Genomic DNA, 19,182 nt, shown 5'->3' with positions numbered 1-19,182 from the left:
TCAATTCTCTGTTAACCTTGCAAACTTTAAAAATACATTTTGGCCAGGCGGTGGAGGGGCACGCCTTTAATCCCAGCACTTGGGAGGCAGAGGCAGGTGGATCTCTGTGAGTTCAAGGCCATCCTGGGCTACAGAGTTCCAGGAAAGGTGCCAAGCAAAGGCACGCAGAGAAACCATATATATATATATATATATATATATATATATATATATATATATATATATATATATTTGTGTGTGTACATAGAGATATAGATATAGTGCATATATATTGTATGTTTGCATATATTTATATTCACTTATAAGTTAACATTTTCACTTTTTATTTTCTTCTTGCATATCACTTACTAGAAAAGGCAAGGATGATCACTAATCTCACGTTCATCAACTGGCCCAAACAGGCTTATCCACAATAAACTCATTGAATTGAATCTGAAGCATAGTGTCCCTATGGGACAACTAGAAACCAGGAGACCCATATACATTGGAGTTCACCTGAGTATCATTTACCTGGCCCTACATATAATACTCAAGGCTAGGCCAAGAGGCCACTAGCCTATTTACTTCCCATCTCTGAATAGATGAGGTTGCAGTAGTTTTCCCCAGCATTCAGTGTACTGGGGTGATCAGGATGCCTAACTAAAAGTAGGTTAGAAAGATGGCTCAGTAGTTAAGGGCTTGTACTACTCTCCAAGAGGACTCAAATTTGGTACCCAGCATCCATATCAAGTAGCATACAAGTACTTAGAACTCCAGCTCCAGTGGAATGCCTCCAGCTTCCTAGACACATACATTCACAAGCATATAGCCCCATATATACACATACTTAAAAATAAGGATTAAAACTTAAAAAAAAAGTAACCAGAGCCAGGAATGTACCTCACTGGTAGAATACTTGCATAGTATGCATAAATCTACTTTGTTTGATCCACAGCACCACAAAACTCACAATCTTTTCTGAAAGGTGGCCAACCTCAATATTTGTACTTAACCTGTGTCATCCTTGAAACTAGGTAGTACCTTAGGTCGAGTTGGAGTTCACACGGTGGGTGGGGGGAGGAATGGAACTCAAGCCACAAGTACACTATCTACTTTGGCCATAAGGCACATGGAAAGTGGTCTTTTCTTTAGTAAATGAAGTGCAATCCCCTTCCTCAACAGCTACTGGGAATGGAGAGTCTGGTCTTTCTGCCTACCACAACACAGCTACTCTGGAGGATTCCTCAACACTAGCTCTGCTCCCTTTATTCAGGATATTCTACTTCCCACTCATCAGAAGAAAACAATATCCGTAACTCTCTTTCTGGTTAGATATGGTCAATTTTCCCTCAACACTTTTAGAAGTTAGGCCACGCATATGTATGTGCATGTGTGTATCTATCAAGAATGGTTTGTTCATAGTCTTAACTGATTCCTGCTCTCACTTTTCCCTACATCGTGCCTAGGACAGTGGGTTGTACCTAGCAGATTCTCAACAAATATTTGCCGAGTAAACTAAATCTGTGGATAGGGTTAAATTCACCAGTGTCTCATGCAGAAAACCATGTTAAGTGTGGGCTTTATACTGAAGAACTGAGTGGTAACAATATATTTTCCCTTTTATCACCTCATCTTTCAAAACTTACTAGTGGGAATTTGGAAGCAGAAACAAAGTACTCTCTAGTACTCCCAGAGGGAGACATGGGAATTATTTTGATAGGAATCCTTAAAGAAATATGGATCTGGCTAGTAATGACTGTAGACTCTGAAGCCTGAGAACAAACTGAGACTTCACCTGATACTAATAACTTGTCCAAATACTGTAAGTGGAGCTCAACTCAGAAATACTTCAAAACAGTAAATACTTTTACTGTTCAGATACCTAATGTTTACTGCTACAGTTACTAATATTTTGCATTAAATTCTGTTCATAATGAATTGTAAAGTTACAGATCACTCACACAGCCTGCACCCTCTAACAAATTATAATGCAGCCTCAGTATCAACATCAGATTGTTTGTTTTTCCATGGTCTCTTAAAAAATTCATCTGTTTTCCCAAGATAAACATGATCTAACTTCTGTTGAAACCTCAGATATTAGCCTTGTGGATGAGTCTTCACAGATAAGAAACTTTTCTGGCTATCTTGTACCACTTAACAAGGAAAGATACGACACACAAATAGCTCTCTATTTATTCCATCTACAGTAAGCCACAGCCTAGTTACACTTGAGGCATTTCTTTATTGGGGTTTTGCTTTACCTTACCATAACTACCTGCCCTTTATGGCAAATCGAGTTCTGAACATATTCATATTTTACAACAGACAATATACACATTAGTACATGAAATCTTTATAACTTTCTGAAACACTTAATATTGTTGTAAAAACAGGAACTTCCTCCTCCTAATTACTGATACTGACTTTGCCCTTGTAATAAAACACCTTCCATTGAAACATTTTTAATTCATGGGATTCCCTGAATTTTTTTTCTGTAAGGTGCAAACTCTTGGTGAAGATGTGTTCCATTACTTACTGAAGATACTGAAATCCTTTACATTCTTTAGTATGTGTGAATGCCACCTTCCAGGCTTTCATTAACATATGTATTACTTATTAAGAGAGTTCACTTGGTCTTACCAGTTCAATTAGTGTAATAGTCTATTCCAACAAATCTGCATTTTAATGTGACGATCACAGATTTGTCTTTTCTTTTCCTAGGACATCTAACTTGTTTCAGAAGTTGTCATCTCCCTACCACAAACAATTATTAAGTCTATATCGTGACTACTAATAACTGATATTCCCTGAAACCATTCTCTCCCTGAATTTGCCTGTTAGTGGCCCTTCTTGGATTTTTATACTGACCAAAGTAGAGTTCAAAATTATACCAGATTTTCTACATTCTTATTCACTCATTTATCCAAATAGCATCTTTGTAATGGTGAATATGATTTCTAACTAAAGTCCTTTACCTTCATGTTTTATGTCCAGAAATGTATGCCTATTTGGGAGGATTTTTATTAAATGTTCCATCACTTTGAAAGGTTTTCTATCTAGTGGTATTTTGTATTCCTAAAGGGCTCAACTATTGTGGCACTAGAACTGTCCTTGCTATGACTGAATCATGTATAAAGAATTGTTCATCATTATTTAGAATTCTTCCACTTACACTATAAAAATTATAAGCCATGAGTAAGGATCTCAGAAATTCTCACATTCATAAAGTTTTTCTTCTATTTGATTTCTTTGAGACTTGGTAGGCTGTGCCTCCCATATAGGCACAGGCATCATCCGCATCCTGGTCCCCTCCAAAGCATTCCCTCCCTCATAGTAGATTATCTTCTGGAATGTGCCACTATGAATTTCCACATCTGCCATATTTAAAGATTCCTCTCCGGTATGGATTCTTTTATGCTTGGTAAGATTTGATCTGATATTAAATGCCTTCCCACAATCATTACATCGGTATGGCTTCTTTCCAGTGTGGATCCTTTTGTGTTGGTCAAGGACAGATCTGTAATTGAAAGATTTCCCACACTCACAATTATAGGGCTGCTTTCCACGGTGAACACTTTTATGATTGATAAGACTTGAGTGTGAAATGTACGCCTTTCCACATTCATCACATCCATAGGGTTTTTCACCTGTATGGATCCTTTTATGCACTGTGAGGCCTGAGCTGTTCCTGAAGGCCTTCCCACACCAATCACACACATAAGGTTTCTCCCCTGTGTGGATCCTCTTGTGTTGGGAAAGAAGTGAGCTGTAGCTAAACGATTTCCCACACTCAACACATTTGAAGGGTTTTTCCCCAAGATGGACTCTCTTATGGCTTAAAAGAGTTCTACTTGAGAAAAATGCTTTTCCACATTCATCACATGTATAGGGTGTCTTGCCAGGGTGCGTACTTTTATGGTTAATAAGGCTTGAGTGTGAGATGTAAGCTTTTCCACACACATCACACTCATAGGGCTTCTCCCCAGTGTGTATTCTTTTATGAACTTTAAGGCTTGAGTTGTTTCTGAAGACCTTCTCACACCTGTCACATTCAAAGGGTTTCTCTCTAGTGTGAACTCTTTTGTGTTGAGAAAGGAGTGAGGTGTAGTTAAAAGATTTCCCACACACATCGCATTTGTAGGGCTTTTCTCCAAGATGAATCTTTTTGTGGTTTAAAAGGGTTCGGTATGTGACGAAGGCTTTCTCACACTCATCACACTTAAAGGGCTTTTCCCCAGGGTGTACACTTTTATGATTTATAAGGCTTGAGAGTGAGATATAGGCTTTCCCACATTCTTCACATTTATAAGGTCTCTCTCCTGTGTGGATTCGTTTATGTACTTTAAGGCCTGAATTGTTTCTGAAGGCTTTTCCACACTCGTCACACCCAAAGGGTTTCTCCCTTGTATGAATCCTTTTATGCTGTTCAAGGGCAGAGCTGTAGTTGAAGGATTTCTCACAATAGCTGCATTTATAGGGCTTCTCCCCCATGTGGATTCCTTTGTGATTTTTAAGGCTTGAGCGTGAGATATAGGCCTTCCCACACACGTCACACTTGTATGGTTTTTCCCCAGTATGGAGCCTCCGATGGACTTTGAGGCCTGAATTGTTCCTGAATGTTTTGCCACACACATCACATACATAAGGTCTCTCTCCAGTATGAATGGTTTTATGCTGAAGAAGAAGTGAGTTATAACTAAAGGACTTGCCACACTCCTTACATTCATGGGCTTTCTTTCCAGGATGAATGCTTTTATGGACTGCAAGGCCTGAACTATAGCTAAATGCTTTGCCACAGATATCACACTTGTATGGTTTCTCTCCTGTGTGGATCCTTTTATGCACTATGAGGCCTGAGCTGTTCCTGAAGGCCTTCCCACATTCATCACATTCATAAGGTTTCTCACCAGTGTGGATGACTTTATGCTGAATGAGAAGAGAGCTGTAATTAAAAGATTTCTCACACTCATCACATTTATAAGGTTTATCACCAAAGTGGATGCTTTTATGATTCAGAAGTGTTCTGCAAGTAATGAATGCCTTCCCACATTCGTCACATTCATAGGGTTTCTCACCTGTATGTATCCTTTTGTGGACCCTCAGACCAGAGCTATTACTGAAGGTTTTCCCACAGATGTCACATTCATAGGGCTTCTCCCCCGTGTGAATCCTTTTGTGGACCCTCAGACCGGAACTGTTCCTGAAGGCCTTTCCACACTCACCACATTCATATGGCTTCTCACCAGTGTGGATCCTTTTGTGTTGGTCCAGAACGGAACTATAATTGAAGGACTTTCCGCATTCATCACATTTGCAGTTCTTCTCCCCAGAGTGGGTGCTTTTATGGTTTATAAGGCTAGAGTAGGACATGTAGGCTTTCCCACACTCGTCACACTTGTAGGGCTTCTCACCAGTGTGGATGCGCTTGTGGACCCGAAGGCTGGAGCTGCTCCGGAAAGTCCCCCTGCAGTCATCACACTCATACCGCTTTTCTCCAGTGTGCATAATCTTGTGTTGAACAAGGCGAGAATTGTATTTAAAGGATTTTCCACAATCATCACACTTATGTGATTTCTTAACAGTGGTAGATTTCTGCTGTGGAGTAGGGTGCAAGTTTCCATTAATGTTCTCCAATTCTTGTTCACGAATTCTTGGTTCTATAGGGACAGTCTGGTACATGGTATCTGCACTTGGGTACAAACTTTTCTCAGATGCCTCATCATCCTGTTCTATTTTTACATTTTCTGTGTTCTTAGATTTGTCAATCTTTTCTCTGATGCTACTTTTGTCTTCCTTCATTATTTTCCATTCAGGACTTTCCAATTGCTTCTCTACCCAAACACAAGTGTCATCGAACTTAGATTTCTGCATATGATCCTTGTAAAGAATTTCCACATTTGTACACTGAGAGTCTGTATTTAAATTACTTTCATTCTTTTTAGCCGATTCCTCATCCTCCATGTTTGTCTTCAAATGTGACACTAGACCAGGAAAATGAAAATGATATGTTTATTTAGAAAAAAAAAGAAAAAAGAACAATAGCAAATAACAAAATCAACTTAACCCTTTGACAGGTATTTGCTTGTTGTGTTGCAAGTATCATTTAAAAAAAGTCTTTAAAGTTTATGTGTAAGAGTGTTTTGCTTGCATGTAAGAATGTACACGAGGTACATGCCTAGTGCCCAATGAGTTCAGAAGAGGTAGCTGGATCCCCTGGAACTGGAGTTAAGCATGGTTATGAGCCACCACTAAATGCTAGGAACTGAACCTAGGTCTCTGCAAGAGCATTAAAGTGTTAAGTACTGAGTCATCTGTCCAGCCCCATAAGCACCATTTTAATTGTTGGGGATATGATGGGGGTCATTAATAAGATTTCAATACCTTGAGAACTACTGCTAAAAACTAGATCTCAGATTGCTGATGATCCAAAGAGCTTTCTCATTTCTTCATTAACCTACCATGAAGGTAAGTTAAAAATGGGAATGGCTGTGATGCACAGAACCACAGCCAATACCAATCAGTTTCAATGTCATCTCATAGAAAATAACAAAAATGTCTCTGAAAAACAGATGACAGAAAGAAAAAAAAAAATAGAAAAACAAAGGCAAGGTTAATTTTTCCTTGAAAAGTTACACATAAATCAGCAGAGAGCAGGTAAAACTAAAAAAGAAGATAAATCAGTACCCTAGAAGCAGGATCAGGCAGGTAGTTGTAGTTATAAGATTATGAGGACAGTGACCAAGAAATGAGAAAGAAAGAAAGCTGTAGCTACGATAAATTGATCTGCCCTTCTGGAATTTTCTGTGTATAGAAAACACTGTCCTTGGAAAGTAGCTAATCATGGAAGAATTAATATGGCAGAACATGTTCCAGCCTGCCAAGGAATAGTTTTCATTCCTACTTATGAATTAATTAGTCATACAGCATTTCAAAGATTACAAACAGTAAAGTGTGATGGCCCAATCTTGTAATTCCGGCACTTTGGAGGCTGAGGCAGGAAGGTGACTCCATGTTCCAGGCCAGCCTGAACTATGGTGTAAGGCCTTGTCTCGAGGATGGCGAAACAAAGATGACAACACCTCAAGCCACTGAGCAAAGAAATATAGGCCCTCCAAACATGTAGATTCTGCATCTGCAGATTCAGCCAACCATGAATCAAAAATATTCAGAAAAACCAAGTTACATTTGTACTGAACATATATAGGCTTTTAATTTTTATCATTATTCCCTAAATACAATATAACAAAGACTCACTCAGTTTTTAGGCACTATAAGTAATTTGAAATGGTTTAAAGTACACAGAAAGGTCATTTGTAAATACCCTTTAATTTTAAATAGAGGACTTGAGCATCTGTTGTAGACTCTGCTATCTGTAAGATCTTGAAACCAACCCCTCACATAGACCAGAAAATGACTACTGTAAGTTCAAATACCTAGTTACCTGATCTTTGAGAGAGCTACTTAATTTCTTTGTACAGCAGTTTCTTCACCTGTAAAATGAAAGTAATAGGGCTGTTGTAAATATTAGATGATAGCCATGTAGAACCAGTAACAACAGTACTTGTCCCTTGGTCAGGGCAAAATGTTAATAGAATTCATTGTATTACTTATTATGGTATTAAAGGTTAAACTGTTGGATCAAGGTTAATATGTATGGAAAAAGCTCACGATTCAGAAAAAAGATAAACTTCCCAAAGCAGACTTTAATATCCAAGCAGGGTACCTGTTCTCCTGAAGGTACTTTACATGATATCAATACCGACTTTCTGACATACTGACTTCTAAGAAAAAAATGACTTATTCCAATCCTAGAAAATGAAGCGTTTGTAAACATATAAAATGTGATCTTTCCCTCCTGCCCTGGGTAACATTTTGGAACATTATTATGAAATTCTGTGAATCTCAGAAAACTCTATATGTAACTATGTGAGGGGAAAATGGGCAATAAAAGATACATGATTTGGAGTGGACATGTGTACAGAGTCACATTACCCAACTCATTTCCATAGGTATAATGAAATTTCTATAGGAATAGAAAAAAGTTAGAAATTTAGGAGACCATTTAGAAGATGAAGAACGACCAGACAGACATTAAAATATATGTAGCCCAGCCTAATTCCATTACTCCCTGAATTACTTTTGGTAGAGCAGTCCACAACACTTAAAAAGTAGAACTAATGGGTTGCCTAGCATAGTTCTAGAAGCTTCAGCAGCAGCACACATTAACTATATTCTTCTATTTTCACATACAACAGAGATTTTCCATCCACTTCCTTTTCAGTTTTAGCCCCTCCATCTTAACTTCCTCAGAAGAGAAAATGTTAGGGTTCCCATAGCCATAAAAACAATGTCCTAAATAAAAAGTTGCTAGGGAAGAAAAAGAGCTGTAAGTGACTACTAGCCATACTGGCTATTATCATGTGCTATAATTAAAAATGTGCTTCTATAATTGAAATGTGTTACTGGCATATAAATAGACATACCCAGAAATTATTCTAGCTACACACAGAAACTGATGATGAGGATGGCATTACTGGGGAAAAGACAGTTTTGAAATTGTGCAGTAACAAATATAAAGCCATCTGGGGAATAAAAAAGATAAAATTAGATCTTTTATACCACACAAAGGGACAAACTCCAAATGGAACAGAGCTCTAAATATAAAGAAGCTAGAAATAATAGAACAGACACAAAAATAACAAATACTAGGAAAAACAAAACAAAACACGAGTTAATGACTCTATGACCTGGATATAGAGAAAGCTTCCTAATCATAACCAAAATGTAGTACAAGACTGATGTTTAACTACATATACATGCTTTTATGGTAAAAAAAAAAAATAGCATATACACAAATTCCTACCCCAACTCCCAAAAGAAAATGCCAGAGATACTGTCAGAACTGTGACGAGAGGTGAGAAAAAAGGCTATACTCTCCCAAGAACCTCAGGCCCTAAGGTTACCAAGGTGTCTGGATCTGTCCAAAGCCTGTTTGGCTCACCAAGAGCTACTGGTATTCTAAGCTAAACAGTGAGCAAATCTCCCTGGAACAGCGGCTGCTTCAGTAACAGAACCGCTCTCAAGGTATAATGATGTGTTGGAACTTGCTGTTGGTGGAATACTACAGGATGAAAAAAGTACAGGTGATGTGCAATTGGTGAAGGCTGATTCAGCTGCATAAACCATTACAATGCCTCTGAAGCCTGGAGGAGTAGCTATATGAACAGGTAGAGCGCATCTATCAGTTTAAAGAGGCACTTCAGTAGCAGGATCAACAGTTCCAATGGCTATTTACTGGAATACACTCAAAACAGAAATCTAGCCAACCAAGTATCTATGTGCCTGCAAAGACTCCGCAGTTTGGGCCTTAAGCCTGAAGATCCCACTGTCCTGATCCTTAAAGCTGGTATAACTGCTCTGCACCAGGCCAGTACATCTGAGTCCCCCAAGACCATTCTGATTCCCAAGCATCTGATAGCTCATGCTAGTTTATCAAAGATCAGTCCTTACAGAAAATAAGTTATATTCCAAGGGCTAGACTGAAGTCAAAATCCAGCAGCATAGCTGTTCTTAGCGAATGGCTTCTTGGAAGCAAACCTGGCTCTGGTCTTCATGCTCATTATATACCCAGCACCTTGCTCCCACCCCCCAGCCCCTCTCCAGGACTGGTTCACCACAAAACAGACTTTGGAGAATGCTCACATTTCTTTCTGCCAGACTTTGCAGATTCCATAGTAATATCTGAGTCAACCCACCTAAAGGGCCTAGAAAAGTGACTCCTTAAGAATCTGCAACAAGAAGTTCCTAGAAAAACAAGGTCTCCAAGGTATAACAGCTGTTATGCCATCAGTTCTTTCTCTACTGCAGTTGAAAAGGTAGAAGATATATGAAGTTGCTTATCAAGATGACATGGACCTGTCAGATTGGGGCTGATGACCACATGTGGGGCAGGACCACATTAACTAAAGAAAATGGTAAATGGCAGCTGTGAAATCAGTGAGAAGTTGAAACTCACTCCAGGTGTTTGAGGAGCCCTACAGTGTCAAGCCCAATTTTTGTACCAATTCTAGCATAGCAAGTCCAACGATGTAGATACTGAAAATCTATGAAATTAGAAGTACTTGAATGACAACCTTGGAGGCCATGACACCACTGTCCACTCCCAGCACTATCAGGATTTTCTTGTCAAGAACCATCAGGACCCATAAGGAATACACTGAGCCTCATATGAACTTTCAGAAATAAGGGATGAAGGAGAGGGAAGGAGCGAAGGGGAGAGGGAGAAAGAGTAAAAGGAGGAGAGGAGGAAAGGAGTGTTAAGAAGTAAGTTCTGTGTAGAATGGCTTCCGAAGAAGAAGGAAAAGATAAGGTAAAAGGCTTGTGGAACCCAAACCTAAGTGAAAAACAGAGTCCCTGAATATGTGGTTCTGTCCTTCCAGAAGAGCTAACAGGACAAGCTAAGGCACCAAACCTTCTGCAACGGCTTGGATCAGAAATGCTGATTTCTTCCAAGTCATAAGGATCAGTTCCTTTTCAGAGTGGCTTACTGGGTCTTCATTATAAAGAAAGAAGCCCCAAAGACATGCCTACTAGTGGGGATAAAGCTGGCAAAGCAAAGCTTAGAAGCACTATGACTGCTTCCTGGATTCCTGTTGTTCCTTTTAACACTGTTCATCTGGGGATTACCAAAAAGGGAGGAAAGAAACCTCAGTCAGGTTCTGTTCTAGAGGTCAGTGACTACTTTGAGAGAAAGCCTATAAACGTTTCTTAATTTATTCCCTACAAGGAGATAGATAACCTTCTGGACTGTGACAGCCTCCCAGCATTTGTGATCTCTTTGCCTGTAGGGAGCTTAAAGCTGGTAGAGACCAGAGAGCCTAACAAAGTCCTCTACAGATATGATGGATGGACTACTAGAATCAAGTAGCTTTTCTGCAGACCATCATTCATGAATTCAGTGACTATGACTTAACAATCATGGTGTACTCTGAGAACTTAGTTCTTTTTCTTTCTAATTTCAAACTAGAGAAGAAAAGAATCAAACGATACTTTGCAACTTGTTGGTGCTAACATGGCTCAGTTTTTTCTTTAAATTAAAAAAGTAAAAATGTACTCCCACACTAGAATCAGCTTCTTGGTGCACAGGCTTCTATGACAAACACTGCAGCTGGAATATTTCTATGATCAAATATGTTAAAATGTTTTAAAGCTAGCTGCTAGTCATCTTCCTTTCAACATTTCAATCAAACTTGGTTATCCTTTAGATGTTTCTCTTGCTGTGGGCTTTCTTATTGTAGTCTAAAATAACTATTTTGTTCAGTGAATATACAGGATGTTTCACACAATGATTAACCATGTCAATATGTTTTCCTTTAAAAAATTATTAAACATGTAAAAATATTCTTATTTTTTGTAATAAGAGAAATATATCATTAGAACTTCAATAAGATAGTTTCTCACATGTTACCCTGACCAATGTTCGAAAGCTGGCCATAGATTCCGTTGGTCTATGAAGAAAACAAGTATTCTCATAGATTGCTTGGGATGAAAACTTACATAAAGCTTGTGGTGGGAAATCTGTGCTAATACATGCATTTTCCCTTCAATCCACAATTAACAAATACTTCTAATACTACAAAAGTGCGTATGTGTATACATATGTGCACCTGTAAGAACATGTATACAGGTAACAGAATTCCTATGGCACAATTTTAACTGAAAATCTGGGAAATTACTAAATCTGCAAGCACAGAAGACTAGTTAAATAAAATATAAAATATACATAAAGGAGTACTGGAAAAGGAGAACATCTCATTGACAGGGAGTAGATTCCAGGCTGTATAGTATTATATTATCAAAAAGTAAAAAAGTGCAGTTGCTAAGAAAGGAGAAAAAAGCAAGCATTTTATCTGCTTATCTCTATGGGAATACAAAGATACAACTGATATTTGCAAAAGGTGGAGTCAGAATAACGCGTGCAGGGATGGAGAGGTGCAGAGACACTAACTATAGCATAGTGTTGTTTTCACTTATGGTAGCATAATAATGTCTGCACAACTAAAGGATAAAATGAAATCAGTGAATATGAGGGAGGGGAATTGCTAAAATGGGAAGTAAACAGAAACAGTGACCTCATCTCTGTTTCACAGGGATACCAAAACCATAGGAAGCGAATACACAGAAACAAAAAAGCCTCATCTATTTAACTTAGGAACACGATATTTGATGACATACTTGTCTACACTCAATATTCTGAAGACTGGTGGGGAGGTGCAGGGGAGAATTTCAAACAAGTGAAGTACTGCTGGCATTATGAGCAAAGGAATTCTGAAACAATTTTTGATGTACTATGGAACTCAAATGTGACTTTTGTTAGGAGTCAGGATTCTCATGAAAGAAGAAAAGATATACAAATAAGGGATAGGAAAAAGCAAAAAAGAACCTTATATGGATAAATTACAAGTACTGTATAAACTCAGTTTTAAACAAAGTATGTGCGTATGTAAGTGTAGACATATATATATAATATATATATATATATATATATATATATATATATATATATATATAATTTCTACATAAGCTCTTTTGCCAGTAAGTCAAGAAGAAAAGTATTAGCACTGTGATATAAGCACAAAGTTTTGGTTTCTTCTAGTATCTCCTACTAAAGAGAAGCAAAGTCTTTAGAGAAATGGCCAGGAATGGGAGAAGTACAAGATGAGCTGTGGTGTGGTGTGATATTGTGAACAAGTAAGGAAAGAACAGAAAAGTCAAGGCACTCTCAAGAGCCAGATTGAACATCCAGTTTAGGCACAATAAGTAAGCACAGTAATGACAAATAATCTACTAAAAACAGGACTGCACAAGTCCCTACAGATAAAAAGCCAGGAAAGGAGGAAGGCTTCTTGATTACAACAGAATATATTAGCATCCCATAACTATCAGATTAAAGACTAAATAAGGAAAAGATCACCAATGAATTCTAAGTCTGGGGAGAAATTTTCACAAAGAATAGACTATTTGCTGGATTTAAATATTCCTTCTCAGAATGCTTATTAGAGAAAATAGTAATTATTAGGCAAGGCCTTGACAGATGTTCTATACGAATAAATATTTCTAGTGGGGTAAAGGAACATATGCTTCCTGTAATGACATCCTGAGAAGGACAGGGCCTATGAGAATATATTACATGAATCGAACCATAAGGAAACAGGTTAATCCAAAATGAAGACTATTTTTTAAAGGGCTGTGGGGAAAGGAGGAACTGTTTTTTCAAACTTTATAAGACAAAGAGAAGTTCTAGAAATGTTATAGGCTCAAGAAGGCTAAAATTGTTATATTTTTTAAAAGTGCCAAAGCCAGATCTGCTGGCACACATATTTAATCCCAGCACTTGGGAGTCAGAGGCAGGCCGATCTCTGTGTTCAAGGCCAGCCTGTTCTACATAGGACAGCTAGTAAGAATATATATATATATATATACAGTAAGAATCTGTCTCAAAAAAACAAAATAAAGTGTCAGCTGGCAAAGTTGGAAAAATAAAATATTAACTTTACATTTACTGAAACTGACAGCTGTACTGTAGTTGGTTAAGAAAATATCCCCCTCCTTAAAAAATTATACATGGGACCCAGTGGGATGGTTCAGCAGGCCTGAAGACATGACAGGACCCACATGGGAGGAGAAACAAATTCCTACAATTGGTCTACTGACCTCCACAGGTGTGCTGTGCCACACATGTACACATATACACATGTGCAAATAAATAGTTGAAATTTAATTTTTAAATTAAAAATATATATACAACAAAGTATCTAGGGTTAGAGGATTGTGATGTGTTAAATTATTTGGGAAAAATGTATATGAGAGAGCCAGAGGACAAAATGAAATAAAGTATTAACTACAGGTAAATATGAACAAAAGTATCTTTCACTACTCTTTCATGTGTATGAATGTTTGCCTGTATGTATGTCTGTATACCACGTGTGCCGGGTGCCTGAAGAAACCAGGAGTTGGAGCCTCTGGAAATGGAGTTACAGGCAGCTGTGAGCTACCCATGTGGGTGCTGGGACTGAATCCTGACCCTCTGGAAGAGCAGCCAGTGCTCTCAACAGCTGAGCCATCTCTCCAGCCCCTTTCACTGTTCTTATTCTTAGAATTTTTCTGTATATTTAAAATTACCTTCAAATACAAAGTTTTCAAAACATCAAAAACTACCCTTAAGAGTTCCATCAATTCTACTTCCCTTCTCGGTGTTCCTCTCACCACCCTGTCTCTGTTTAGTGACCTGTCTCCCTTAGCCTCATCTACTCAAGCTGATTTCTTTCACTCAGACCACTAACTTTCGCTGACTAGCCTTTTCTAGATAATATGCTTCCTTTGCAAAGCTGCTGATGCTCTTACGTTCTGACCCTTTCGTTAAATCTTTCCTCTTGACTCTATGCTGGCCAGAAAGCTCCGTATGTATGACTTCTACCACTCCTAAAAGCTGTCTGTTAGAAGCTTCTCTTTGGCCCAAAACCTTTTATCCAAACACAGATCCTATTATTGGCCGCACTGTCCTCTTTGTCTTAATCAGAGCATCTCTTCTATTTCTCCCAACTTCATCCAAAACAGCCTATAAGACTAACTTCTCCTATTATAGGAACACCAGCTTCTAGGCCGTACTTTCAGTCCTCCATAATTCTCTTCTGGAATATATATACATATATATACACACACACACACACACATATAAAGGTCTCACTATGTTACTGGGGCTGGCCTTGAACTTGAAGTCCCAGACTCAGAGATGCCAGCTTCAGCCTGTCAATTATCGAGGGTTATAAAAGTGTAACACTGTTCCTGGTAGAAGTGGGTGATAAGGCCATGAAGACACTGTCTTTATGTTACAGCATATTAATGCCATTATTGTGAGACTGGGTTCTTTATAAAGAACTTATTATGGCTCTCTCTGCTCTTCTACCATGTGGTGCTTTTCACCAAGTGAAAACGGAGCAAGAAGGCCTCAAGAGTCGCCAACACCTTAATTTGGGACTTCTCAGGCTCTTGTTGTAAATTACCCAGACTGCAGGATTTGCTAGAGTAGCACAAAACAAAACTAAACCCTTAACACACACCACCACATCAGGCCAAATCCTCTGTATCGAGCTACCTAATGTGTCCTTAGACACAAAAGGGACACTACACTGACTTACTGCTCACTGCCATTGCACTCACTAATTCTCAGTCTGTCCTTTCCCTCATGTATGAGTGTGTGGTATGCTCACATGTATAAGCATGCATGTACATGTGTGTGTGCATGGAGGCCAGAGGTGTTGATGTCAGGTGTTTTCAACAATCACTCTCCATGTGTATTCTGAGACGGGGTTTCTCATCAATCAGTTAGGCTGTCTGGCCAGGAGGCTTCAGTGATCCATCTTTCTCTTTCTCAGTTTAGTACAACTCCAGGCTTTTCACCTGGGAATCTGAATTCAAGTCCTGATGATAGTGATTAAAAGCCATTTCTCCAACCCCTCCATCAATTATTTGACAAACTGAATTCTAATTTCCCTTAGTCACTTCATTTCTGCAGGGACTGTATAATTGGCTACTAACTGGCCTCAACTGCATGGAATCATAAACACTACTGTTTGCTTCTCCAATCTAGTCAGAGGCCAAAGTCTCCTTAACCCTCTCTGGGTAGGGGCTATTCGGCACATCCGGTATAATTCACACAATCAAAAACACAGGCAAAAGTACATCAAGACAGCAGGAGCATAAATGCTGTTAGCATATAAGGCAATTGAGAGAGTGTAATAAAACACACTGCCATCCTTATGAACAGAACTGAGGGTGCATTCCAGTACCGTGGTTATCTGAGTGAACGGTGCACAAGGAACTTAGATCATACCCATTATAAGTAGCTCTTCCCTCACCAACAGGCCTGGGGCTAGTCCAGGGAATGAACGGATAGGAGAAATAAGGTCTACCCCAGAGAGCATCAGCACAGATATCGGAAAAGGTGGGAGGGCAGCCCTTCACCCCGAAGAACTAAGAACTTCAGGAGTACTCTCCAAGGAGTACACTTGGGAGAACTAATGTTCCTAACACTTTAGACATCATCAGGGGAAACCAGACAGGTAGGCAACAAGGGCTCAGCAGGGTCTGACTCAAACTGAAGAGTTCACTTACTCTTCAAGAGTTTTAAGTAAAGGAGTAGCATAGGCATTATTAAATTGGTGTTGGCAATACTTTTCTGTAAAGGGTCAGATAAGTATTAATAGTTAAGGTTTTTTGGACTATGCTGGTGATTATAAACATTCCATTAAAAAGGTATAAGCCCTTCTTAGCTTACTGTAGACAAATGGCCCAGTAGTCTGCCTACTGCTGCTAGATAGGGGAAAAAAAAAATCAAAGCTAAAATGGGCTGTAATGTAGTGGTACTATAGTGGTTAGGAGTATATGCCACTTTTAATGACAAACATATGAGGGTAATAAAAAAAGCAGTATCAGAATTTGCTTTAAAATGCTTCAACCTAGTTAAAAAATAAAAAGGCAAAGGTGAGAAAAATGTAGTAGAATCCTGAAACTATGGGCATACAGCTCACTCATTGTATTATTTTTACTTTGCTTAATTTTCCTATTTATTTATTTATTTGAAACAGAGCCTCACTATATACTATATAGCACTGGCTGGCCTTGACTCACACAGCCTGTCTCCTGAGACTATGACATCACTGCTGCCACCACCACAGTGGGAGAATGGGTTGGGGGAGGGGCTAAGAGAACCAAGAATTAAGAGTTCCAAGATGAAGTTATTACAATATAATCAATAGGATGGATGTGGTGGCCATCATGTGTTCCCTATAACACAAGACTAGAAAGAACCAAAAAAGGTTTTAATTTCTCAAAACTAGATGCGAAATCTCTCTAGCCAGTTTTTGATAGACATCATGACTGTAACAGTCCGGTAACATCAGTGTAAATCAACCATGAAAAGGTCTCTGTACCTCACAAATTACATAAGACTCACAACCCTGGGCTATTTCTACACTTGTTCACATTCTACCCCTAAGTCCTATAAAAGTGTCTGCAGATAGCAAGAAGCCTGTCTGTTCTGGTCAGTGAGGAGGTACTTCTCAAAAGTTGAGACAACTGCCGGGCGGTGGCGGCGCACGCCTGTAATCCCAGCACTCGGGAGGAAGAGAGGTAGGTGGATCTCTGTGAGTTCGAGGCCAGCCTGGTCTACAGAGCTAGTCCAGGACAGGCTCCAAAACTACACAGAGAAACCCTGTCTTGAAAAAAAAAAAGTTGAAACAACTCACAAGAGAGAAATCCTGTTTCAGTGGAAAATGTCTCCTACTGTAAGAGACTGCAATAAACAGGTGTAACATGCCTGCAGCTACTTTGAATTTCCAGGTTTCAACTATATTAAACAAGGCAATGCCCTATATCTCAAGTGTGATCCAGGGTTTCCATACCTTAAGTTCTTAGATAACACATTTGGTGACTATAATGAATAATAGTCATTCAAATGACTAAAAGTCATTCAAGCATGTTCAGATGATGAGAATGAAATCAAGAGAGAATGTTTGCCAACTCAAGGGCACCTAAGTGGTTGATGTGCAAATGGAAGATGGAACTATATGACAGAAGTGATACCCAGACAAAAGTATGATTTATGATCTGGTTATTTTTGAAATTAATGTGTGAAAAGCATACACACACACACACACACACCTGTCTCTATTATTTAAAAGCTAGGAATAAGGATTGAAGGGGTTTTTGTAATGGAATATTCTCATAGTAGTGCAGGAGAGTTCTACCTACTCCAGGAATAATAGAAGCAAAAGACTGTGAAAGGCAGTGTAGAAATTTTTCTGAAGCTAAGGGCTCACTCAGGAACTGGTTGAAGCAAGTTAATTCAGCATATTTTGATTGAGTTATTGTAAAACAAAAAATACTTCATTAATCTCAGTCTCTCCCTAATTTCACAATCCTTATCCTAGTACAGAATCATTCCAAATACTACCATGAGATAAAAGCACTGGGAACAACTCAAAGATTATAAAACACAATCATCATCTAAAACATCTTTTAAAATAGCCAATCCACTCAAGGTCTGCAAAACAAACAACAAACCTGTCTCCCGATAGAGATATGTAAAACAGATTCAGTAAAAGAAACAAGGAAGCAGAAAGATTTGTTATGCTACCAACCGTCTGAATAAGAGGAACAAACTATATATTTGCTGGTATTTGAATAAAAAAAAAATCCTGGAAGTCTATTCAAGATCTTAACAAAAGTGTTTACTTTTTAAGGTGGGCCTAGGACCACCATTGAGAACACTGAAAGAAAATCTTAAGTTTTTATATTTTGCATTAAATTTTTGTTTTTTAAATCTTTTTATATTTTGGTGTTGTGGTCACATGAACATTACCTATTCAAAAAGTCACACACACAGATTCTGGCGTACATAAACTGTCCTGGCCACCTAGATAACACACCAGCACCGGCACGTCTCCATCTGGCCTTTGTTTATCTTTTACATCACTGCCCCAATACTTCTCAAAGCTTTTCCCTAAGTCAACACTTTCTGTTTGCTGCGGTGGGGGTCGGGCAGATGGCCTTCTCAGATCGCAACCATTGGTCTACATAAGAGCTTCTCCTAGGAGAGGGCCGGGAAGTGCAAGGGCTTGCTTCCACACCCGCAGGTGTCTCTCAACACCTCTCTCCCACCAAAATAACGGAGAGGGGTGACCCAATCAGGTCCCCTCTAAGTCTCAGAAACAAACTTAACCGCAATCAGGGCAAAATTTTAAGCGCTAATAATCGAGGTTCTCCTCCCTCTAAGCCCGAGATGGCTACGAACAGTCCCGGAACCCGGGGCGGATTCCGGCCCTTCCTCGGCCCAGGGCGAGCTCAGATGGCAGGAGCTGCCCTCCGGGCTCCGGCCTGGCTTCCCCTTCCCCTTCCCTCCTGAAGGACGCTTCCCGAAGCGCGTAGGAAGTCACGACCTCCCCAAGGACCCGCCCGAGACCCGAGAGCCAAGAAGGGAAGGGCGTGGCGGGCCGGGGAGAGGCGGGAGCGCGGGCGGCCCGGGACTCACGTACTGGTAGTGGCGGCGCCGCGGGAGCCCGGCCGCCGGCGGGACAAAAGCGCGGACTGCCCGGCCGGAAAGACCCGCGCCGCGGGGGCACTTCCGAGGCCGCTCTAGGATGC

The 19,182-nt window shown here is 39.5% G+C and overlaps 2 protein-coding genes across 4 annotated transcripts in view; both read right to left on the bottom strand.

Moving 5' to 3' along the window:
• The window catches only part of Mgat1 (alpha-1,3-mannosyl-glycoprotein 2-beta-N-acetylglucosaminyltransferase), a 62,432-nt gene extending 43,335 nt beyond the window's left edge, over positions 1-19,097 (bottom strand). The window contains exon 1 of the mRNA XM_036197975.1: positions 19,074-19,097. The gene's annotated coding sequence lies outside the window, so the exon portion shown is untranslated. The remainder of the gene's footprint in view (positions 1-19,073) is intronic.
• Zfp62 (ZFP62 zinc finger protein) lies at positions 337-19,140 on the bottom strand. 3 transcript variants are annotated; one of them, XM_036197969.1, is made up of 3 exons: positions 19,074-19,140; positions 7,421-7,469; positions 337-5,960 (listed from the first exon to the last, which is right to left on the bottom strand). In XM_036197969.1, exon 3 carries the CDS (start codon positions 5,938-5,940, stop codon positions 3,184-3,186), a length of 2,757 nt encoding a protein of 918 aa, XP_036053862.1. In that variant the 5' UTR covers positions 5,941-5,960; positions 7,421-7,469; positions 19,074-19,140; the 3' UTR covers positions 337-3,183. The 3 variants fall into 3 exon arrangements, with proteins under 3 accessions (XP_036053862.1, XP_036053863.1, XP_036053861.1); XM_036197970.1 differs by having other exon boundaries at positions 19,070-19,138; XM_036197968.1 differs by lacking the exon at positions 7,421-7,469 and having other exon boundaries at positions 19,074-19,130.
• Positions 19,141-19,182: the final 42 nt, after the last annotated feature.

The sequence above is a fragment of the Onychomys torridus genome, chromosome 8 (assembly GCF_903995425.1).
Source record: "Onychomys torridus chromosome 8, mOncTor1.1, whole genome shotgun sequence".
Classification (NCBI taxonomy): domain Eukaryota; kingdom Metazoa; phylum Chordata; class Mammalia; order Rodentia; family Cricetidae; genus Onychomys; species Onychomys torridus.
The sequence above is the reverse complement of the archived record's forward strand: the minus strand, read 5'-3'. Positions and strand labels throughout refer to the sequence as shown.